This window comes from Mycetomoellerius zeteki, unplaced genomic scaffold (genome assembly GCF_001594055.1).
Source record: "Mycetomoellerius zeteki isolate Tzet28-1 unplaced genomic scaffold, Tzet1.0 scaffold555, whole genome shotgun sequence".
NCBI lineage: Eukaryota > Metazoa > Arthropoda > Insecta > Hymenoptera > Formicidae > Mycetomoellerius > Mycetomoellerius zeteki.
The window spans coordinates 114,881-140,115 of NW_017257561.1; the positions used below are offsets into that span (position 1 = coordinate 114,881).

General features: G+C 37.0%; 1 protein-coding gene across 9 annotated transcripts in view; it reads left to right on the forward strand.

The window, feature by feature from the left end:
- Nucleotides 1–25,235, forward strand: part of LOC108727866 (acetylcholinesterase) — a 42,935-nt gene that overhangs the window by 407 nt on the left and 17,293 nt on the right. Inside the window, exons 1-3 of one of the 9 annotated variants that reach the window (XM_018456144.1) lie at nucleotides 20,561–20,812; nucleotides 21,352–21,623; nucleotides 23,984–24,345. In XM_018456144.1, the coding sequence (XP_018311646.1) occupies nucleotides 21,553–21,623; nucleotides 23,984–24,345 (433 nt within the window). In that variant the 5' untranslated portion in view covers nucleotides 20,561–20,812; nucleotides 21,352–21,552. The other 8 variants (XM_018456143.1, XM_018456148.1, XM_018456149.1 and 5 more) reach the window with 8 other exon arrangements.

Consider the following 25,235-nt stretch of genomic DNA (forward strand, 5'->3'; position numbering starts at 1 on the left):
GTACCGGGAGAGAGCTGCGTGGATCTGCGTGGGGCTGCGTAGATGACAGCTGTGGCGGGGGTGGCCTGACGGCTGACGGCTGACGCGGAGCATCCGCGGCTCCGGATTCCTCCAACGATCGTCTCGCGATCGAAATCGCGAGGAATCGGGAGCCTCGAACCTCGTGCTGATCGCGAGCCGACCGCCTAGTTTTCAGTCCTCGCAGAACGTCCTGTCAGGAAACTTCCCCCGCAACCTCCACCACCCCGGTTTTCTCCCATTTTCACCTCTCCCGATCGAATCGCATTAGAGATCGCGAGATCTGCGCCGAATATCCGCGTCTATCTTTCGCAAATCTTTGCCGAGCGCGGTTTCTTCCTTTATTTTTTGTTTATTCTTTTTTAGCCAGTTTAGCTAACTGAGCTCGCCTGAGGCGATTTATAATCCAATATGGAATTATACGTAAACAGAAAACACTCGAATAATCGGGATAAGCAGTTGTACGATAAATACAGTGGTTGTCAAAAGTTTTCGGTCGACTATAATTTTACAGATAATTTTTGTCAATCTATTTTTCAGTTTGTACTCTGAATTAATAAAAATCTTGCTACAAAATCAATTTAAGATTATGCTGTTCTAAATACTAGTGTATGTATATTAAAGTACCTGTATGTCAGGATTACCACAAAACTGGAAATCAGGGAAATATTAGGGAAATCAGTGAAAAGTCTGGGAATTTTGCAAAATTTTCTGGAAAATAAAAATTCTTGGGTTTAAAAAGATTTAATATATATATCATACCCCATGCAGTTTTGAAAAACTATCAAGTTAACAATTAAAAATGCAAGCAGTATCAGCAACATTAATAATAATTTACAATGTTATGTTAAATTGATCTTCCAATAAAACATTTCCAAATCAGGACGGAAATACAAAAAATTTTTAAATATTATTGAAGGTCAGGGAAACTCATGAAATTTTGTCTGGAAATTAAGGAAAGATCATGGAATTTTAGAAATAGGAATTTAGAGTAACAACTCTATGTATTAATTTTTCTTCGTAAAGATTCTTTATCCGTCAATGAGAAATGCAATAAAATTACTTATTGGCCGGAAACTTTTGGCAGTCACTGTATATCGCGTATTCTGTATGATATACACGCGCGTGTACAGAAAATGTACCACAGAGGATATGGAGATATATGTTTCGAGAGGCTTGATCATCGCGGATTATAAATTAAAAAACAAGCTTTAAAGGCAAGCAATTTTTCAAAAGGAAGACATTTATATAAACGCGTGTGCGAGCTGGGCCTCAATAGTTTTTCACAACTATTCTTCTAATAAGGCTCAACTTCTTTCTTTTCTGCACTGAGAAAAACTGTACTAAATTTTTATAAATATTTATTCGAATAATACTAATTAAATATTTATTTACGGTAAATAAATATTTACTCAATAAAAAAAGATTGTTAACGGTATTAAACAAAGTATCTTTTAAGACCGTAATAAAAAAATAGAAAATAAAGGCTCTAACGGTCCCAAAAAATTGTTAAATTGCATTAATAATTTTGTATCAAATAAATATATCTTTATATTTAGTAAGTATTTAATTGGTACTAAATACTTATACTAAATGATACTATTCAAACGAATCTCTAAAAGTGAATTAGTGATTACATCAGTTATAAGTGTAACACTGAAGTCGTTACATCAGCGAATATTTACTATTTTTCAGTAATAATACACTTCATTTTAAAGGTTATGATTTTCTGCAGATTCAATCTGTAGAAACCATAACTTCTCAAAATAAATCAGTGTATTATTACTGAAAAACAGTAAATATTCGCTGATATTACAGTTATAAGTGTAGCACTGAAGTCAGTAATAATACACTGATTCACTTTAAGAGAGACGATTTATCAAAATTTAGTACATTTTATTTCGATGTGTATTTATTTATCCATTCAAGTGTGAAGTCGTAAAAGTGCAATTTGGGAATCTCTTCGATTTGCAAACTTGCATAATCCCGTGTATGGTATTGATGAACAATGTCTGTCGATTCGCATGTGCCCACTCTTTTAAATTATAGACTTTTAATACGCTCTTTCTCTTTCGCCAAGTACGTAATAGGCGTAGGCGTTTCTGATCGGAAGACGGTTTGCACATTCGCAGACCTTTTAATGTGCGCATAACGTATCGGATAAACTAACTTTTAATTTCGTTCCCTTTTTTTTTCCCTTCGTCGAGCACGCGAGTGCGGTTAAGTGTCCGTTCTCCGTTACGGGAGATCTTCGGTTCGTATTTTCGCGAAACTTTTTGCGCTACACGGTATTACTATAACGTGTCGATTAAAGCCCACGCCATTATACTCGCCCCCCGTTCCGGTCCCCGTCACCGTTCCTCGTTGTGGAATAATTAACCACTATGCAGCAGCGTACCGCGAAACGACGCGATCGATTTTAGGTCACGATCGTTCGCCCGTAATCCGATTAGCTTCTGCAACAGAATGATAAGTAACGACGACAGCGATAAACAATGACGCAAGAACGGAGATTCAGGCGACGCTGAAGCCACCGGCAGTGCACGGCTCGTACCTGTGGCTGTTAGACAAAAAGCTAGATATATATTTTTTTTTTTCGTGTAACTCCGCAGAAGTAGAGCGGAAGTGACGATTTTTTCGTAAGCAACTGCAATTAATTACGCGCACCGACAGCCGCGCACTTAATTCGAGTGTAAAGCTCGCGGCATGTTTTCTTGCCGGATTCCTTACAAAAATCTAATGGCCAATTTATTGCTGAGACAGTAATTAATTACTTATTTGGAGTACTAAAAATACTGAACAATATTGCTTTTAATACTCAAAATAAGTAATTTGAAAGTAAAGCTTGCGGCACACGATGATAGTTTCTGCTGAATTCCTTACATTATAAATCTAATAGTGGCTAATTTATTACTGAAGGACAGTAATTAATTACTTATTTAGACTAAAAACTTGAACAACGGTGCTTTTAATACTTAAAATAAGGAATTAATTATTGTCTTTCAATATTGGTTGGTATTAAATTTCTGAAGGGATTGCTTGCATTTTAGTAAATTACTGAGTTCCGTGTGGCAGAATTCTAGTAATTTACTAAAACCCAAGCAATCCAGTAGGAAAGAGGCATCGTGTGACACAAGCTTAACTTTTGCGAGGTAAAGCGGATAAAGGTAGAAAAGAAACGACTCCTCGCAGCAATCCCGGTGGCAATAAATACGATTGCCGACGGCGATTCTCGACGGTTGTTTTCTCTCGCGAAATTGACGCTACCTATTAGAGAATAAAAGTTAGTAAAAGAGCGACCGGCGGATGGTATCTCTCTCGAATGGAGGCTAACCATTAGGCTCTTATTGGTCCTTCCTTTACTACTACGACGTCGTCCGTGGCGACGTTTCGCCGATGTCGAAACGGTAAGAAAACATTTTACATCAAAGAGCCCTTTCTTTCGCTCTATTGGAAGAGCCGGGTCTAATTTCCTGTCCAATTTGTGCGGCGCTTTGTGCAACGGCGATACAACGATGACGACGACGTCGCCCGCGCCGCCGCCGTCGTCTCCCTAAAGTCCTCGTTCGAGGAACGAGCGATGGGAAGTAACGCGAAGCAGCGCGAAGCGACTCACCGTCGTCGGCGGTATATTGTTCTTTTACCGCAGGCCTCCGTAAATACTTTAATACGTTACGTTCGATCGTGTCCTGTTATTATTTATACTAACACATATACATAGATATATTCGCCCGTGTACCCGCTGTATCCTCTATTTTTATCTAAACTTGTAACCAGCTCGGACATCGCCGGGATAATTTACCTTCGTCGAGAGTCACGGATTCGCGACGCTATTCACGCCTCGCGTTCATTAAAGCCGGATTCAGGTCGAGCAAATGAACGTGAGCGAATGCGAATGACTGATGGCGATGTCATTCGCACTCGTTGAAGGAACTTGTTCATTCGTGCTCGTTCCAACTCGTTTACTCGGTCAAAATCCTATACGGTGAATCCGCGAAGAAGCGCCGAAAAACACTTAGAATTGATCTGGCTACCTACGGGAAGCGAGCTGAAGAAAGAATTTTATCCGAAATTATATCACACTCAGAGAAAAAGATATAGTAGCAACTATAAAAGTGGCAACTATGCAAGTTTTATAAGTAGAATTAATGTACATAGTTGAATAAATTACATTTGTATAGTAATAACTATTAAGTAATTTATTCAACTATGTACATTAATTCTACATATAAAATTTTTGTAGGTACCACTTTTATAGTTGTCATCACTATAACTTTTTTTTAAAGTAGTGTCTTATAAGAAAGAAATAGAATTTTATCCAAAATTACACCACACTCAGAGAAACATATAGCAACTATAAAAGTGACAACTATACAAATTTTATAAATAGAATTAATGTACATAGTTGTATAAATTACAGTAATAATTATTAAGTAATTCAAGTATGTACATTAATTCTACATATAAAATTTCTGTAGGTATCACTTTTATAGTTGACATCACTATGACTTTTTCTCTAAGGTAGTGTCTTATGAATGCAGCAACTATAAAATAATTTATTCAACCGTATGTATAATTAATTCTACATATAAAAGTACAGTTATCACCTTTATAGTTGCCACTACTATGCTTTTTCTGATTACAATCAGTTATATCCGTAACTCATCGCCATCACACCAATCGTGACGTTTCTCTAGGGACTAAAGGCAACCAGGGGTCGGTTGAATCGATTCGATCCGATTGGACGCTATCAACAGGAATCGCGTGGAAAAAACGTCGAACGGGGATCGCTCGGCCGTGCTGGGAAGCTCGGCAAAGCGCGAGAATCGACCTAACTACGAAAAGCGGAAAAGTTAGAAAACCAACTGGGACCCGGGGGTGTAGCAGGTAGGGACGAAGAAGCGACGGAGTACGAAAGAGCAAATTTACGTGGAGAGCAAACGCCGGACGCGCAAACACGCCGAGCTCTCCCCGTTCGCGCGTTCCAATCAGGATCGGACTGAAAATAGGGGTGACCGAGCCTCGACTACGCTCGATTCCACAATTATGCATTTCACCGATTCAACCCCCGCGCCCACCCCCGCACCGCCCCGACTACCAATTGTTTTTCAACGGACGGGACGAAACGAGAAATCGATGCAACGCGAGAGATCGCCCTCAATCGTTATCGTTAATTTAATAGAGAACCTGAATTCTCACCGACCGGCCTACGCAGCAGAAAATAGGAAAGCAGAGCGTGATTGTATCTTCTCTTCATTTTTTCCTTTTTTAAAAGTTGATTTTAAGAGAAAATTTGCCTCTAAATCTCTATTATTAAAAATAATATTATTAAAATATACAGCATTTTATAGTTATATATATATATGGTTCTATTTTAAAAGAAATTTAATTCAATTAGACATTTATGTAATAAAAATCATTGTTTATTTCTACTGAAGTTTTATTGGAAGTTTTATTACAGAAGAAAAGAGAAATTATTTAAAAACTGTTTAAATTTTACTTTATGTATAGAACTTTATATAATTACTTACAATTATCTGCGATTTTTTATAGATAAGTAAATTAATCTTTAGTTTGTTGCGTCACGTTCGACTTTTTTCTACGCCAGTCTTTGTGTTTAAAAATATTAATAATATAAAATTACTAATATTACGAATTGCATGAGGCTACGCATTATTTTCATGTTGCATTGTCGCCAGATAATTTATTGCACCGCAGACTGCAACTTACAATTACTTTCACTTTGATCGTAATCAAAATTATTCACTTGCAGGTAGATAATATCAATTTGCAAATTACTTTCCGAGATTTATAAACGAGTATTATAAGTGTATCAAATCGTTTCTATGTAACAATCATTAATGATATTTCAGGAAATTTAAAAATATCTTCAATATTAAATAATTTGCAATAATCTTCTTTTTTCTTAAGAAATCAATTTTTGCATTAATGCGACATATTATATCGCGTGTTTAAAACGGCTGTAAACATCATAGTTCCTTCAGAATCTTTCGTGGATAAACGCTCGAAGCGTCCTCGCGATTGCGAAGTCACGTTCCGGCGTTGATGAAATCAGCACTTAAGAGCGGCCGCGTTTCAAGAACGTACCTAAGTACTTACGTCGCCGTAAACGCGATTTTTCGACCGATAAATCGGCGAAACGCGCAGTGCTTTGCGAATAATAATTTGCTGGATCGCCCGATTGTATTTTGCCTCGCCGATCGATCGAATTGACTTCCTTTGTAAAAAATGAGATCAATCTTAAATTATTCCATCCGCGGAGACAGAAAAAACCTCAAATGGGCAATGGTAGCATTAATTCTAATAATAACAAACAGACAAGAACAAATATCGCTGTGTTGGTAGAAAAGTTACTAGGTGATAAAAAAAAATCGATCCTAAAGGCTGATATACTTTTATGGAAAACAATATATTTATAGTTGCTCATTTTTTTATATGGAAAGGTATCACAACTCTGAAAAGGGATGAAACTTACACTAGGATTGTAGTGCTCGGATTTTGAAAATTGATAACATAATTCTTAATAATACATTATAATTGAAAGTATAACGGAAAGGAAAGAAAATTATACATAGGAAGAACGACTAAAGAATTTAGATACAGATTTGAAAAAAATAATTTTTGTAGAATTATCAAAATATTTATACAGGAAGCCCAAACTGATTGCTAAAATGTTAAAACTTTTTGTAGCACATTTTTGTTATCAACGTTTAAGCTCTTTATGTAATTATTTTTATGATCCAACCGAATTTTTCCAATCTATATCTATATTGAGAGAGAAAAATGGTTGTAATTACTATAATTTAACTATAATTTATAGTCATTTTGGGGGCAATCATGTTGTTTTAACTGTGCAAAAATAGTCAATTGTGCAATCAGTGCAATTAATAATAATCGCACACGCTGCTTAAAAATCATTAGTTTTTTCTTAACATACATTTTAGTTATTATTAATTCATAAATAGTAAATGAATTTAAGAAAATAGTTATATTCACTATAATTGCGATTGCATTTAATGATTAAATATGTTTATCTTATTTATTATTTATATCTTGATAGTTTATTATATGAATATTTGGAATTTTTTTAATTCATAATACCATTTTTTTACATTTGAGAAAACTGTATATGACGTTATTATCATTGACATTATAATAGTAATAACCATAAAAATGGAATTGCCAACCATAATTATTTTACCATGTAATTACAGTCGCAAATACCAAACACTTTTTTCTCGGTGTAGCTAAACTTTTAGACGTCAGCAAATCCGTTCCGTGTAGAAATTACAATAGAAAGGAAGGAAAGTTAAACAAAAATTGTATATTCACTATCCTAATTAAAACATTATTTTAATTCAGAATTTTAAAAACTCTCTCTCTACTGAAGTTTTTGTTAATTTTGAGACGCGTCACTTTTTTTATCAACGCAGTGATATAGTTGGAATCAGCCACAGCATCTGCAATATATACAGGATGTAACTGAAATAACGTCCACTAATCATACAGTGCTATTCCTAATAAAAAACAGACGAAAAGTCCTCTACCATTTTGCAATTTTCACAATAGTTAACGAGATATTAATTTCTAAATATTGCCGAATAAACGGATAAAATCGATGTATAAGACAATTTTGAGATATCTTTTCTTTGTGAAATATTTTGAAGATTTTTCTTAAAGAACTCTTAAAGATATAGCTGTCTTATACGTCAATTTTGGACATTTTGCTCATTGGGTAACTAAAAAAATATTGTTAAAATTGCAAAATGGTAGAGGACTTTTCGTCTGTTTTTTATTAGGAATAGCACTACATGTTTAGTGGGCGTTATTTCGGTTACACCCTGTATATGTATGTTCTAAGATACCAAATTGTCCGCCTGTTTAAAAAGATTTCCTTTGCCGTAAAGTTTACTGAAACTTGATGGTCGCGCGGTCGCCGCGGAAGCAACCGGTGCGAGGTAAGCGGGAGCGAACGAAAGCAAAAGGATGAAAGGAAGGATGAAAGGAAGGAAGGAAGGAAGGAAGGAAGGAAGGAAGGAAGGAAGGAAGATACCGAAGTTTCGGTTGCGGCCGGCGAACGATTTTTCTTCTCGCCGGGTTGCGCGCTGCATTGCGGCTACGACGCGACGCGATGCGACGCAACGCCCGTATCGTCGTCGTCGTCGTTGTGCGTTCGTCGTTGAAAATGCGGCACTACAAAGAGATGTATACGCTTCGTAGTTCGCGATAGTAATTAAGGCGAATCACGAGCTGAAATGTGTGGGCGGCGTAGCGAAATTCGATTACAGAAGTCAGATTAATGCCGGAAGTTTTATCTTTATTATTCACATATTGCATTGTTATAAATATAATGGCACTTTTTGTTGTTTATTGATCCGGTACTCTGGAAACTTTATCAAGGGTCTGTCCCGATAAAAACCTATACAAATAAATGAGTGTGCGCAAAAGAATATTAAATTTTGTTTGAATCTATTAAGGTTGTTCTGCGAGAAAAAGATTCCTTTTTTTATTTTTTATTTTTAAATTTTATTCACTATCAGTTTTTTTATTACTTCTACATTCAGAAAAAACGCAATTATATAAGCGACAACTATACAAGGTTTTCATTATGTAGAATTAATAATGTACATAGTTGAATAAACTATTTTGTACAACCTTGGCCAAAAGTACAAAACGTCCTCAGCAATTGACGTAAATTATATCTAACGAAGAATAAATTAAAAATAATTTTATTGAAATATAATATTTATTTTTATAACAATTTTAATATTCTGTTAATTTTTTTCTGTAGATTTTATTATCGTTTTTAGGAAAATGCGATAAATTGAGGGTGTTTTATACTTTATTAAGTTAAATATAAATTTTATAGTTGTAACTATAAAATAGTTTACTTAACTGTTTGTTGTGGGTGTGTGTGTGTGTATTTTAATTCTACATGTAAAATTTGCATAATTGTCATTTTTATAGTTGTCACCACTATACCTCTTTTCTGAGATATTTTTAAATAGTTGTAATAATAAAATAGTTTCTTCAATTATATATGTTAATTCTACATAGAAAACTTGTAGGTATAGTTATTATCTATATAGTTGCTACTATTGCTTTTTATCTCTAAGATAATCCTTCATAGCTGCAATAATTATAAATTAATTTATACATTTTTTTCTGAGCATACTTACTATACTCGGGATTAAAAAGTATCTGAGGTTGAAATCCCCCTTTTTGCGCGCATTGGGCTAATCAAACTTTTATTTACTTTATTATCTTTGTTGAGCATTTTATCTCCATTGTACTCCGATTTTGTAATCGTCGAGCCAGCATCTTCCCTCCCTCTCGAGCAAGATACGCTCTACAGCAGCCATCCGTTAAAAAAAGGAACTCGATGAAGTCTCATTCGAGGGTTGATCCGGCTCGATTCGCCCCGCGAGATCGACCGAGGAAAGAAAGCGGGAGAGTATCTCAGGATAGGGAAGGGGGTGTTGAAAACGTTGAAACGAGACCGAGAGCGAGAGAAAATAGGACTCGGTGTTTGGTACATTCCGGTACCGTCTCGCCGTTTTATCGCGCATGCCACGAACAGCCGAATTTCCGATTGCCCGTAGTCGGCCCGCCAAATATCAACCAGCTCCCGATACCATTTTCTCCCTCTTATCCCCCCCCCTCTCTCTCTTTTTCTCTTTCTCCTATCACGAAAGAATTATTTACGGTCGTACGGCCTGTCGCGCTCCATGACAAACCGGGCGAAGTGAGAAACGAGAAACGAGAGAAGTTTCATAAAACTAACACACACACACAAACACACATACACACAAACACACATACACACACGTAGCACACAACAGGCCTACGGCGGGTCGTGATAATTTTTCGCGGACTTGGCGCGTCGCCCGGTTCGCTTATTACCGTTAATGTATTCGAAATTCTCGTTCTCTCGTGAAAAGAGGTGAAAGGGATGGGGAAGAGGGAGGAAGGGTTAACGAGGAGGGAGACCTTTGGTTTTAACCAATGGCCCGCCTGCAAAAACGCAGCAGGCGTTCGGACGTTCGCGGTGCGCGGCGAGTCGCCGTTAGATTAGGTCAATATTTGGCTCGCTTACGCGAATAACCGGGTCAAGGATTGCCGCCACCGAATGCGTCTGTCGTTCCGTTTATTATCGATAACGTTTATTATCGATGTACAACTCTTCTTTCCCCTCCCTCCCCCCCCTTGCTCGCTCTTGTTGCGTCTTCGCTTTTGTCAGAGTCTTTCGAACTCGTCGCTGCGCGCGAATGGGATGTGGCTTTTACATTTCACTTTGACATTTCGTGGCTTTTACAGTTCGAATATCGAGCGAAAAGGATCTCCGTGCGTTCCCTGAGCCTCGAGCCGCACCTCTGTACGCGTTTGTTTTTTTTCAATCACTTATCGATGATTGCTTGATTGCTTTTGCGGACACAGATCGTTCTATCACGCTCAGAGAAAAAGGCACAGTGGTAGTAACTATAAAAGTAGGCATTTACAAGTTTTGTATGTAGAATTAATGTACACACGAATAAATAAACTATGTTATAGTTATTGCAACTATAAAAAGATATCTCAGAGAAAAAGGCAAGATAGTAACAATTATAAAAGTTTGATATAGAATTAACGTACATAACGGTTGAATAAATTATTTTATAGTTGTTGCAACTATAAGGCTATTTCAGAGAAAAAAATAAGTAGTAATAGCTAAAGAAGTGACAACTATATAAGTTTTACATATAGAATTAATATATACATAGTTGAATAAATTATTTTATAGTTACTGCAACTATAAAAGATTATCTCAGAGAAAAAGACACAACACTTTAAAAAAAACTATAAAAGTGACAAATATATAAGTTTAATTTCTAGAATTAATGTATACAATTGAATAAACTATTTCATAGTTATTGCAACTATAAAATAGTTTATTTAATAGTGTGTGCGTGTTTTTTTAACTATGTATATAACACACGAGGAGATCACGCGGTATATATCTGCATTCAGAGAAAAACGTAGTGTGATGACAACTTTAAATTTGTATAAAGGACAACACTACACGAGTTTAATACGTAGAATTAATGTACACATAATTGAGTAAACTATTTCATAGTTATTGCAGCTGTAAAAAGTTTATTCAATTACGTACACTAGTTTATTCACTATGTACGTTAATTCTACATGTTAAACTTATGTAGTCGTCACCTTTATAGTTGCATCATTATGCTTTTCTGTTAATGCAGAATTCTTCAACTTCGCGAATATTTGGCGACAATGCCATGTGACCTGCTCGTTTCGAATCTAAATGTACTCGTTTGAGACCATCGTCGGGATTTAAGAGGGGGTCGCTCTGGGACTTAATGAATTGCGGTATCTTCTCGGCCTTAATCGGAGCCGGTCTGAAAATACGATGCGGTGGCGAATCGGTGGCGGATCGAGCGACGAGCGGTCGGGCTGACCTAGAGATGTCACTGGGTTAGCGTGTCCATGGGCCATCCATAATCCCCCGATGATACCTGGCGATACACGCTCGCTTTTACCCTGTCATAGGGACGAGACTGCGGCGTCGGGTCCGACTGACCCTCTCCCGTGGTTCGTGCCGCGCGTTTCTGACCCGCAGCAGCGCGAAACACCCAACTCGACAGCTCTTGAGGGGTTGGAGGAAGAACGTCGAAGTGGCCGTAGTATTTTCTCCTTTTCCTTCGCCAATGATTTTCCAAACCGTATTCAATATCCGAGTCAGGAGAATCCTTTTTTTCCGGCAAGAGAGAGAGAAGCTTCTCGGCAATTATTTTTCTGAATGGAACGCCGGTGTGACGCGTCGGTGAATTATTTTCAAAATCCCATCTCAATGAGGAAGTGACGCGTCTTTCAGGCGACGTCGCGAACCTCGGATTGAACGGACGAGTATTTCAAGTGCAAATCGTTTACCCGCGGATGAACGAAGACGCAAACAATGCCGCGGTTTCAATTCGTTCTCGAACGTGGGCAATAGATCGAAAATTCAGCGAGGTGAGAAAAAAACGCTTATTCGCGCTATTTCCACGAAAGTTTTTTCAGAAATGCGCGGTGTGCCAGAACTACTGGACGTCTTCCCAACCATCAAATTGAAGACGATTCCTCCTTGGAGAAAATGTCGATTATCTCCACAATTTTTAACGTCGCTTGCATCGACGATTTTTATATTAAAATTCTATTAAAAGGAACTTCAATATGAAGCTCTCATAGATACATTTTAAAATTGAAATTGCCCGGATACTATTCTGTCATCTATTTTTTCCTTTGAACTTGGTTTGCTCAAAATTTTTCATGATAATGTAGCTTCAGTCTAGAAAAAGTGACACTTTCCTGTGCGTGAAGTACTAATTAAACAAGAGTGCAATATCGAATATATTTGATAAAAGTAGAGAAAGATCATTTTTCTCAGAACTACCCCTGTATTTTTCGATCACTCGAAAAATCGCGAGCGTCCCGACATTTTCGTCGGGACGGAAAAATCGATCCCGCGTGTCGGCCGACGGAATCTCTTTCCACCGAGTAGGACATCCGGTGATTTTTTTTTTGGCACGCCCGGTGCCGGGCTGCGCCGATGCATATTTCGTCGAGCAGCCGGCCGGTTTCGTTTCTCACCCCTCGTCCTCACGGTAATTTCCTAAATGTCCGCGCCGCAAAACTCAGCGGGCCGCAGTGCAGCCAGCCAAGCCAGTGACGCCCTGACCTTTCGTTTCTCGGTCAACGATCGTCCGTGTGTTTGTGCTTGCGCACATGCACACGTGTGTACATAGACGTGTGTGCAGTGTGTGTGTATGTGTGTGTGTGTGTGTGTGTAATAACGAAAATTCGCAGACGTTTCGTCCGATATCGTCGAACCACCAGCCGTCGCTCTCGGAATCCTTAAAGAGACGTCCAATTTAAGGGAGCCACTTCAACGAAAGTAATTTGTACGAGAATAGAACGAGGTTCGCTATTTCGAAGCGAAACGATAAGAACAGTCAACAAGAGTACTCGAATTCTTTAATTGCCGAGTGTTAATTAATCGAACCACTGCGCGCCGGTTGAATCTGTGCGCCCTGAAAACTCGTGCTGTAATTTATCCTTTCGTTTAATTAGGACTTTGAAGATCCAGGCGAATTTTTTATTTTGAATTATTCTCAAATTCGGACATGTATAAAAAAAGTGAGAAACGTTTCAGGTTGTATCATTGTAAAATCGTATTCTTAAATATTAAAACTTAAAAGAGTGTACTAGAGTTTTTTCAGACTTTTAGTACCCAAAAATCCTTTGAAAAACACACTCAAGCAATAACCTGATTGGATCCCACTCTATAAAATATCATGCGATATCCATATAATTTCTTGAATGTTGAAAGAATTGCACCAGAATCTTTTTAGATTTTTTATGACCCAAAAACCCTTTAAGAAACACAATCAGTCACTCGGTTGAACTATACTCTAGAAAAAAAAGTGTGGATTTAACATCACGCGGTGTCTATATAATTCTCACTGTATTGGTGTTAATATTAACAGCAATGATATGGATTTAACACCATTAGTTTTAAATCACGATGATGCTGATATAAACACCAGGGGTTATAAGTCCACACCATGTTGGTGTTAATGTTAACACTAAATTGATGATGTAAATTTAACATCATGGGTGTTAAATCCACACCATAATGATGCTGATATAAATATCAGGAGTTATAAATCCACACCATATTGGTGTTAATATTAACAGCAATGATATGGATTTAACACCATTAGTTTTAAATCACGATGATGCTGATATAAACACCAGGGGTTATAAGTCCACACCATGTTGGTGTTAATGTTAACACTAAATTGATGATGTAAATTTAACATCATGGGTGTTAAATCCACACCATAATGATGCTGATATAAATATCAGGAGTTATAAATCCACACCATATTGGTGTTAATATTAACGACGAGAATTATATATTAACATCACATGACATTAAATCTACACCTATATTTTTTAGAATATAGAAAAGCAGTGTACAAAAAAAAACATTGGAACCACGGAAAGTTATTCTACATATCGCGAATTGTCTTCATCCTCAGGGCGTAAGAAAGAAAACTTTCCTTCTTCAAACCCGGTGTTCCTCGGTGCCTTTTATCCGTTTATATGCGAATTCCACGTCGCAGTTGGGGAGAAGGCGAATACACTGACGACTGGAATTTCTAATAAGGGCATATATATACATCCTGCTTTTGGCATTCGCTCTAACCCTGGAGCGACGTACGCGGAATTTCGCGGATAACGAAACCCGTAGATCGCCCGCGGGCCAAAATGAAGAGACGCGCTCTCTCGGATGTGAGAGAGTGTCGTTACGACGACGGGGTGCGGTGGGAAGGGATCAAATTTAATATGTGGTGGAGAAAGGGGATATGCGGTGACGAAGTTTTCGCTGTCGCAGCGAAACCGTCGCCGTGAAACTGCGTGTTTTCACGACACCAAAGCACTACCGAACTTCGCCGGTGTAACCTGCAGTTATTCAACATTGCGGCACTACGGTCTTATTGGCCAAACAGAACTTCGTTCATTATTATTTGTTTTACAATCCAAAGTATAAAACACCCCTCGCTACTTGACGTAAACGTTCTGCGTGTGTATTTTTGCGAAAATAAATTAAAAAAAGTTTTAATGAAAAATATATAATATTTATTATAAAAGTTTCATTAAAAAATAATATTTATTTTTATCACAATTTTATAATGTTTACTTTTCCTTTGGATTTTATTACCGTCTTTTCCAAGAAATGCAATAAATCGAGGATCGTTTATACTTATTGCCAAGGCTGTATTTATTTTCTGTCGTTGCTTTTATCACTGCATTAATTTGTCGTTACTTGTAGAACTGTAATATGTGTTTCCACTGTTTCTGTCTCTCTCTTTCCACCCATTTCTCTTTCTCCCTCATCTCTCTTTCAGTAGTAATCCGCAAATAACGAGCTCGCGGTCCCCGCGCATTCGTCAGCGTTTCGCCCTTCATTTCCGACACACCCTCGTTCAATCAATCGCGCTGTGTGCTGTGTTACAGAAACGAAGGATGTTTCACGAATGAAGAATGTAGATGAGACAGAGGAAGGGCAAGCGGATCTGCCTGTCGCGGATTCGGAGGAGGACATCGCCGCCGTCTGAAGTCTAATCACCTCGAGCCGCGTCGAGCACCTTCCTTGCGTCTTCCTCGCTGTAAGTATCGGAAAAGAGAAAAAGAAAAAGACAAGTGTGACAAACAGGGTAGCGATCCCCGAGGCGAAGAGGGTAGAGGGTGGAAGCCAACTCGGAAGCTAACGAATCCGATTTTCAGACGGATACGCGAACGTAACTTTATTGTCGTACTTCTTACCGATGAAACGGAGTGATTTCGAGAATAGTACCTTCTGCGTTTCTTATCCTTATATTTATATTTATAATATTTCTACTAAAAAAAAAATAAATTCTCCAAACTTAAATATTATTTATATTTATAATGAAGCACATATCTGCGTGCTTTACTTTTAGCCTATTTTTTAATATTTACTTTTTAACTACAAACTCTGATCGACTCGAAGTCGATTTTTTTTTAAACATTGAGAGACCAAAGTAAAAACGGTTGATAAAAGTTCTTTCGCGAACTAAACTTTTGGGAAAATAAATAAAATAGTTGCAAAACTACTTCTTTTCATCGATTTCAAATGAAGTTTGATGAAATTTATATTTAGATATGTTAAGATATGCATCGCTAAAAATTGAAGCGATGAACGATACATCGAACTCTCATTCTTGCCGAAGGAAAGTCGATATTTGAAATATTATACAAATATTTTATACATATCTTATATAAGGCTTTATTCGAAATATTATTAAAAGAGACTAAATATTTAATGTAACATTTATGATAAATATAAATAAATATTTTTGATAAGTATTTTTTACTTGGATTATAATGTCTCATTAAGTATTTTCATAGCATTTACTATAACATTTATAATAATTATTTCATAATATTCATGATAGATGTTTATGATCTGTGCAATCTAAGACAAAAATATTTACAAAATATTTATAAATATTTTGTAAATATTTTATAAATATTGTGTGCTGTCTGAGGAGCGTCCTACACAATTTTGATAGTCCAATGAAATTATTTGCAAATCTACATCTACCTAAATTTTTAAATGCTTCAACAAAACCGTTTCTTCCGTGTACGTATAAATTAACAAGAAGAATCCAAATCTGCCGACGTAACGTAAAGAAAATTGAATTGTTTGACATTTTGGAAGAGAAAGAGATTTTATATACAATTGAGCGAGTCTGCGACAGACCCGTCTTTCGTTCCGGAGGGTTAAAAAAAGAAGAACTCTGTCTTCGGCGGAGAGGCGTTATTAAATTTGTCCGTTCGTATCGTACGAGGAGAAAATTTTGCATATCGAGTCGAGGGTTGGCCAGAAACCTGGCCTCTCTGCATGGCGAACGACATTCGGGCTCGACGTGTCCGATCCCCGCCCGATCGATCTACGCGCTTCCAGCCGCGGCGGCTGGCTGTGGATCACGTACCCTACCTATATCGTACACGCGATAACGTATAATGCTGCCGCAGTGCCAAGGGAAGTAACTAGTCGCTTCGTGGCTCTAATGCGGCGTCGGGCCTCGCGCTGTCACTCCCGTAATCGTCGCCGTCGTCGTTGTCAGTGCTTTTCGTCGGCGGGGCGCGTCCCGTCTCCCGCGTCGTCGAGACGGTCGTCATTATTGCGACGCGATATCGATAACAATCGATCTCTTCGCGGATCTTTCGCGGGCGCCCGCGATTTTAATTGAATAAGTATCATAATTTATAAGTATCGATAAACGGGACGGGAGAACGCCGACAAAGAGAGAGAGAGAGGGAGAGAGAGAGAGAGAGAGAGAGAGGGAGAGTGTCGCGCGGCGAATATCGTTGAAAAATCTCGGTGAGTCTGAAAAGAGAGAGAAAGAGAGATTCTAATCCGTGATTGGTTAATTCGCTCCGACTTATTTTCCTTTCATTTAATTTTTTATTGATTTTTTTTTTTTTCTAAGAAGGTCAGAGCGTCTAGAGATTACCGATTTTTTCATCTAAATCAGCGAAACTGAAACGTTGTACGCGTACGAATCGTACGATTTGAGCTAAACGTTAAATCGGACGCAATTAATATCATTCGATTATTCGAACTTGATGTTTAAATTGAAGCCGATTACCGGTGCCGCTCGGGATTCGCTGAGAACCTTGGCGGCCTTGTTTCCGCCGCTGATTTGCCTGGGCGGAATCTCTATTCCGACATAGAAACTTCCATCGGCGTTCGTTTCGCACAGTGTTCTCGCCACCGTGCGACCAATAAATCCTAATTTTACGACGACGTTCCCGTGGACGCGCCGCGCCGCTCCCGTGTGACCGAGCGTACGTACGACCACGCACGGAACACGTAGAAGGAAGTTGCTAATCAACGTGGACCTTCGTGTGGTAACTAGAGAATACTATCATCCTACTAATACCTCCCCCTGCCCCTGCCCTAACGTGCGTGAGACGGGGAAAGAGGTACAGAGAGGGAGAGGGACACTGTGTATTGAACACGACGTGCGTATATATATGTATATTTTTGCGTAATTATATATATAATTATACATTCTTTAATCCTTTTGCGCTTTGGAATGAAATCTCACTCTAAAGAATGAAAATTCAGTTTGGAAACTGAGTGGCTGAGTTTTCGATCTTTCAGAGAGTGAGATTTCACTCTTCAGAATGAGATTCACTCTGAGAGTTTTAGAAAGCACATATAGTTTATATATATACATATATTGCCAGTCAAAAGTTTGAGATTAATTGAAAGTGTATATAAAATGAAATCAAACTTATCTATTATTACTATATTTTATTATTTTATTCGTTGTTTTGTATATAATGAGATGAAAAATAATATAAAGTGTTCAAAAGTTCTACAAAAATACTTTTTACAAAATTATTTTGTAAAAAAGACACTGGAGTATTAGACTTTTTTGTTAAAGTAGCTACTTTTATTAATTTAATCTAATTAAAAATTAATTTTTTTTTACAGACGATTTTTTTACCCATATTCTAAAATAGTCTACAGCTCAATTTTGCAAAAAAGTTTAAGCTTTATAAATGTAGTCCATTTTCTTGAAATTAACATCCAGAGAACAGGAATCTTTTTTTTTAAATCTTACAACTTTTCCTTGAAGATTTCTTGTAATTCATTATTCCTTGCCTCAAAATATGATTATTTCAACACCGCTATTGGCTTTCCTGTTCTATAAAAGTTAAATATATATATATATAATATATATAAGCCTACGTCAGTTGCAACTGTGTAAATATAATACTGTTTACTTTTAAATTAAGAAAAAATATAAGAGGTATTGAGAATGGCAGAATCGGAATTTTAATGTTTCACTGGAGTATTCATAAATTTTATCCAATGTATGTCGAAGAAAAGCTTCGAGCATATATAAAAAATTTAAACTGTTCCAGTGAAAATATTATATATAAACAATAAATAAAGGAGTACATAGTTACACACAGGATGTCAGTAGCGAAAGTCATATATTTAAAACATCATTGTTAAAACATAAAATCATAAACGTTTTATCCAAGATATGGCCATTCGAGGGGTTGGTCACGAGCGATTATGGTGTACAAAAATTACCCTTGATACGGATTACCTTTAAATTACCTTGGATTACTTAAGATTATCTAATACTACCTCAGATTATCAAATACTACCTCATATTACCCAAGATTACCTTAGAGTATTAAAATGCATATATCTTTTCAACGTGTGATAGTATGCAGAAATTTGTTATGCGAAGCTACGATATCGTATTTCCCATCGATAACTGTATACAAAGTATTCAGGGTACTCCACTTCTCGCACATTATTCTTTGACAACAGATTTCTTGGCCGATTTGAAGTCGATATTTCCTTGACGAAAATATCGAGGCGTCGACAATTCTCGAGTTATCGCAAAATGAAAGTCTTTTTACGAATTCAAGTCCCTAGCTGTTTAAATGGAGGTAAAAGAAAGAATATTACATCTCAGATGGAGTTTGCTTTGATGGAATTTTAATTCAAGGCTTATAGAGTTACATTGGTAACATTATGTTAAAAATTTGAAGAGCCGTGATAAAATGATGAGCACCCTCGACAGGTTCGTCGAGGAGAAATCGACTCCATATTAAGAAATAATGCGCGTGAAGCAGGATGTCTTGTACCCCACACTAAATCAATCAAAGAGTCTGCCGTTAAACATTAACGAGAAGCAGAATATCCCACTTGAAATTTGTCAAAGTACATCTGCCGTTTAGATATAACGCATGATTTTTTAATCGCAAACGCAGCGCGAATCTGCAGAAAGAAATGTTTCATTGCAAGATCGTGACTGCGATCGTTGGCTGTGTTCAGCAGAAAAAGCAGTTTAACAACTGTTGTAAGAGTCTTTAATACAGGCTTGCCACAAAATTAGAAATCAGGGAAATCAGGGAAATATCAGAGAAATTGAAAATGATTAAGGAAATAAGAGAATTTTGCAAAATTAATAGTAATTAATAGTAATTAATATTCTATGTAAATTACTCTCTCAACGAAATATTTGAAGATTTCCAAACCAGGACAAAAATACAAAAAATTTCAAAATATTATTGAACGTATCAGGGAAAATAACGAAATTTTGTCTAGAAATCGGGAAAAAGTTATGAAACTTTAGGATGACAAATTTGACAACCCTGTAATATGAGTGTAAGATTCTCTAATATTCTTGCCCTTAGTTCCTTTCCCATTCTGAATCTAATTGTATAAACCAATCATATTAAAGAATCTTACAGCTGCAAAGTTACTTTTTCTGCTAAATGCAGTCATTTGCAAATAATGCTGCAACATTACTGTAAGCTTGCAATGTGACGTCTCAACGACGTGACGATGCGATGCATCTTGAAATATTGGCGTAACGTTGCTGCAAACGTAATTACATTTTTCTTCATCATTCTCTAAATATATCACTCGAACTCTCGCTTAAATCGAAATCGACGATTAATTCGAATTTTTTTAAGGACTTCCATAATTTTTAAACACTCTCCGCCATCTTTGTCGCAGCCTGAAATCCGTGGGATCAGATTCAATATGTAGGGGAGAAGGCATTATGGAACCTCATTCTATTTTTAATATCCTGCAAACTTCCAATATTGCTGTAACCTTGTCAGAATTTTTCATTTGCATGGTTCTGTAATGCCCCTGCAATTTGCAGGATTGCGACGTTGCTGCAGTAAAACGTGAGCTAAAAAAAAAAAGCTTCGCGCTGTGTACGGGATAACTTTGAACCATCTACCGTTATCGAAGTCACGCGTTCGATGACATTATAGACCCTACGTTAAAAACAAAATCCATTTTAATCTGTAATCTCGAGACGCCCTATATATTCCCGGGAACTCTTTATTATCGAGAATATCAACGTGTCGCGCACAAAGTTTTTAGACCTGTATTCACACGTGTGTGAACATGTATGGGGTTATAATATTCAGTTCCTGAGGATGGGCGTGCAAAATTATCGGCCGTGGGAGAATATTTCTATCATCGCGTGAATTCTCAAGTAACGAATCCGATGTTGTGAATAGCATTTAAACGAATGAATTTGGGATGTGTAACTGCGGACAACGAGGTGGCTGTAGAAATTTAATGTTCTTCCAATTTGCAAAATTATGCCAAAAGATTTAAACGACAAGCGAGGACACTCGTCTGTCTGTCAGTTATATAACGACCTTATTATGAAGTATCATGAATGCTTGGCGGAAGAATAGAGAGAAAGAGAAAGACAAGCATGTACAGAACGAAAATGTCATTTAAAATTTAAACGAGATAAATCATTTGCAACAGCCGTTCCTACCTAATGACGCCAAAATTTTATCCACTCGTGTAACAATCACCCCAACATTTCTGTCTGCATTTCTCCGAGGAACAAAATCATCGGTGCATTTTTATTAACGAGAAAAGCGGTAAGATTAACGTATCTACTCGATATATTATTATTGAAATATTCTTTGGAAGTGTTATTTCAATATTTTCTGAATTTTAAAAATCATATTTTCGTTCCCATCCTCTCAGTGAAATTAATTCAAAACCGACCAATTTAAATAATTAAACGCTAATCTAACCCATGGCCAATAATTCAACATAAATAACGTGCTATTAATTAAATTAGCTTAGTTAACTCAAATAATCTCAATTACCAGCGCGGTTTCTCTCTCGGATGCGCTGGAAACCGCGGCTTGAATTACGGTCAGATAGGGTTACTTTGTCCCTGCGGGGGTAATTTTGTGCCACGGCAGAGGATGATTTTCTAGGACGAGCGAGTTATTCAGGAAAGAAGGATGCTCGACAGGAAATCTTTCGAAAATCACATCTCTGGCGGTTCTTTTTAAACCGCACGCGGCCGGTCTCGGTGGAGTTTATTTTTCCTCCGTGGCGAATCCCCTTCGAAATTAATGCGTTCGCGACGTACGTTATGCACCACCGCTGGAGCATTTTTCTCGCTCTTGCATTTTTCATATCACAGGTATGCTTACGTGTGCAGGGCACAACGCAAAGTTGAAAATAAGTCTTATCCCGCCTGATCGTTACGTTTTTATAAGATGCGTCCATGTTTTTGATGCTCGCGATGGCCTTTCCTACACAGAAAAGAAGCTATTCTATAGGGTACAGCGGGGGTAATTTGAATAATTTCAAACATTTTAAACAATTTCTCGAAAAATAATAACTTTATCGTTACTTTGAATACGTAGCAGGAAGCTCACATATTTAAGGAACATTTACCCAAAGTATAAAAAATTAATCTTTAAATATTGAGACGTAATGCCATTATCCGATTTCCCCCTACAATTTTAATGAAGCTCAATTTTGAGGGGCAATTTGGATATCTTAAAGAATAATTTGAATAATATTGAAAATGAATATTAAAATTACAACACACAAAAACCAAATTAAAATACTTAAACTCATCCATAATTTGAATCCGTTTACATACTTTGTATGTAGATTTCATAAAAGCTTAAGAAAGCAGGATGTATTCTTATAAACTACAGTAACAACCGAAATTCCGTACCTACCTTGCTTAATATAAAACTTTCCACAGACTTCCAGATACATAGATTTCAAACCTACATGAATATGTAGAGTACAGTATCTTCTTCGTTACTAACCCCAAATATAAAACATGACGTCTCAAATTTTTTTGAAATTCTTGCAAACGCTTACTATTATCAAAATTTCCCCGCTATTCAAATTACCCCGCTGTACTCTATCAATCATAATATGATCATATTTAAGAAAAAATATTATGATCTTGTTTCAAAGATTTTAGTCTCGATTTGATTGAATTTGTATTTATGTAAGATTTTTGATCGAGCAAGTCTTGAATTGAGTGCAAAGTAATGCTTACAACTCAAAGCAAGATTGTAATATTTTTGCTAATATGTGAGCATATTATGGTTGATTTAAGAATAGTCTTTTTTCTGGGTAGAGATTCTCAAGTAAGATGGACACCATACGTTTAATCCGTTATATTTTTCGGGATCTGGTTAAGAAAAAATGAGATAGATTGCTCATAAAACAGAATGAAACATCCACGCATCTTGTTCTATTTTGAACAGGTCCTGAAAAATATGGCGGAGTAATCATAAGTCGTTTAAACGATGCCATCTCTTACTTGAGGATCTCTAGTCTTTCCTACCGCAGTGAATGCAGCTTTCGCGAAATGCAGCTGTACCTCAGATTTATTCTCACGGGCGACGTATCACCTGTGTACGTTATGCTAATATATTTACCAATAACGTACCCAAAACAGCCATTTGTTATTCCCAAACGCATCCCGTCCAGCATCGTTTTACAAATGTTGTATAAATTATACGATGGTTACTGCGCGAGTAGCGAGATATCCCGGCGTTTAGAAACCGAATTTATCATCTGCCAGATAAAGAACAAGTTTCCGGTGGGGATTAACCCTTTCCAATTCTCCGTCGCAACATTTTCGACATAGTGCCTCGTAGTACACAGACAAGAGTAACTGAAGGCTACACGTGGCTCGACTCTCCCGAATAACCGCTTTTTAAACATTTTATACCAAATAATTTGTTCATTTTCCATTCACGCTGTACACATACACACGAAGTCCATTTTAGGTGATCTATAATTCACGTGAGATTTCAAAATAGAATTTTATTTATAATTTTATATACCATGCATTTTGATATACATATATACATTTTAAAGCATATTTTATTCATGTGAAGATTCTCTGATTCTCTGATTCTCTTCAAACATTCTTTTTCATATTGTATGACATACAAAATTATAAATAGAATTCTATTTTGAATTCCGGCGCAAATTATAGACGGTCTAAAATTACATTTAATTTGTTCTAAACGAAAAATAATTATAATAGTTTCAAGAAATTGACAGAGAGAAGAAAAGACATGTATTACGAACATACGTAGATATTTAATTTTAATTTAATTTTATTTTATTTCATTTTTATTGATTGTTATTGTAATTTCATACACTCTAAATTTCTTGCAGTGAAAATATAACCACCCTTGAAAAAAAGTGAGAATATTTCATTTCTTGAAGAAGAGAGAGTGATATCTTCACTCCTTTTAGAGTGAATTTCTACTTCAAAGGAGTGAAATTTCACTTAAAAAAAAAACTCGGAGATTTCACTCCTTTGAAGTGAAAATTCATTCTAAAAAAGAGTTAAAATTGTTTATCAAGAAGTGAACGGTGATTGTATTTTCACTTTCTTGGAGTGAGATTTCACTGCAAGAAATTGAGAGTGTAAGGTATTTGCAGATACAATTCTCCCTCCCCGCGTGCACGATAAATGATGCGCGAAATGCGCGCGATTTTTATTTCTTTTTGCAGCCGAGCAGACACGATGTCGAGAAACTCAAGTTCCTGGCGGACCGGCAGACTGGAGGCCCTGCTGGTATTGAGCCTGTTCCTGCTCCTCGTCCTGCAGCCGGATCCTTGCCTCGGCTCGCCGTCCCACCGGAGCAGGCATCACGAGCACGAGCTGCACGCCGCGCAGGAGACGTCGCACGAGGACACCAGGAGTTCCAGGTCGAGCGAGGAGCTCCCACGACCGGCCGCCCTCGTCGGCCACTCCGACGACCCGCTGGTGGTGCGCACCAGGAAAGGCATGGTCCGCGGCAAAACTATGGTCGCGACAACCGGCAAGAGTGTCGATGCCTGGTTCGGCATACCCTACGCCCAAAAACCAATTGGTGAGTCTCGCACACAAATTTATATTAGAGACTTTAATGCAGACGTGAGGACAATCCAAATAGCAAGGTGACGTCTTGTTGAGACGTTATTAAGATATTATTAAGACGTTATTTGACGTCATAGGATTGTGTGCTATTTGGAAATGTTCCCAAATAGCACACAAACATTCTATGAATATTTTATATTTATTAACAAAATTCCTATATTCTATATATAAATGTACCAAAAACACTGTTAAATATTAATACGTTCACAGTACATTTGAATGGCACAATTATAAACGTTCTATGAACTTTTATAGAATATTTTATATAACATTCTAGAATATGATACCAAGAAGAACGAGAAAGTCAAAATAATATTATATTGACTAAACGATTAAAAAATGACATTAATTCAGATAATAATCGGTCAATAATACGTCAAATTAACATTATTTTGACTTTTAATATACGTTTGGGCTGATCTTATCCGCAAGATAAGACTGCTCATATACAGTTCATTAACTCTACGAATATATTATGAGGAACATTCTGTGGATGTTTTTTATATTATGTGAATTTTTTAATAGAATATTCATAGAATATTTTGTATTATCTGAGATTAGTGAGTGAGGGAATAGTTGATCAGACACTTTTCTCGTTCAATTGTGTAATGTATGACGGACATATCACGCATATTTCTGTCCTTCATGTATTGTCTTCAGTTGTCACATTTGAATGCGCAATCTATCATATTAGTCTATGGTCTCGCAAATGAAGCGGGGAGAAATGACGGAAAATATAGCGCTCTCTCTATTATACAGGGTGTTTCCAAATTAAATGGCAAAACTTCGGGAGCGTGTAGAGGAGTAAAAAACTAAGAAAAAAAGTCCTATAGACATATGCTC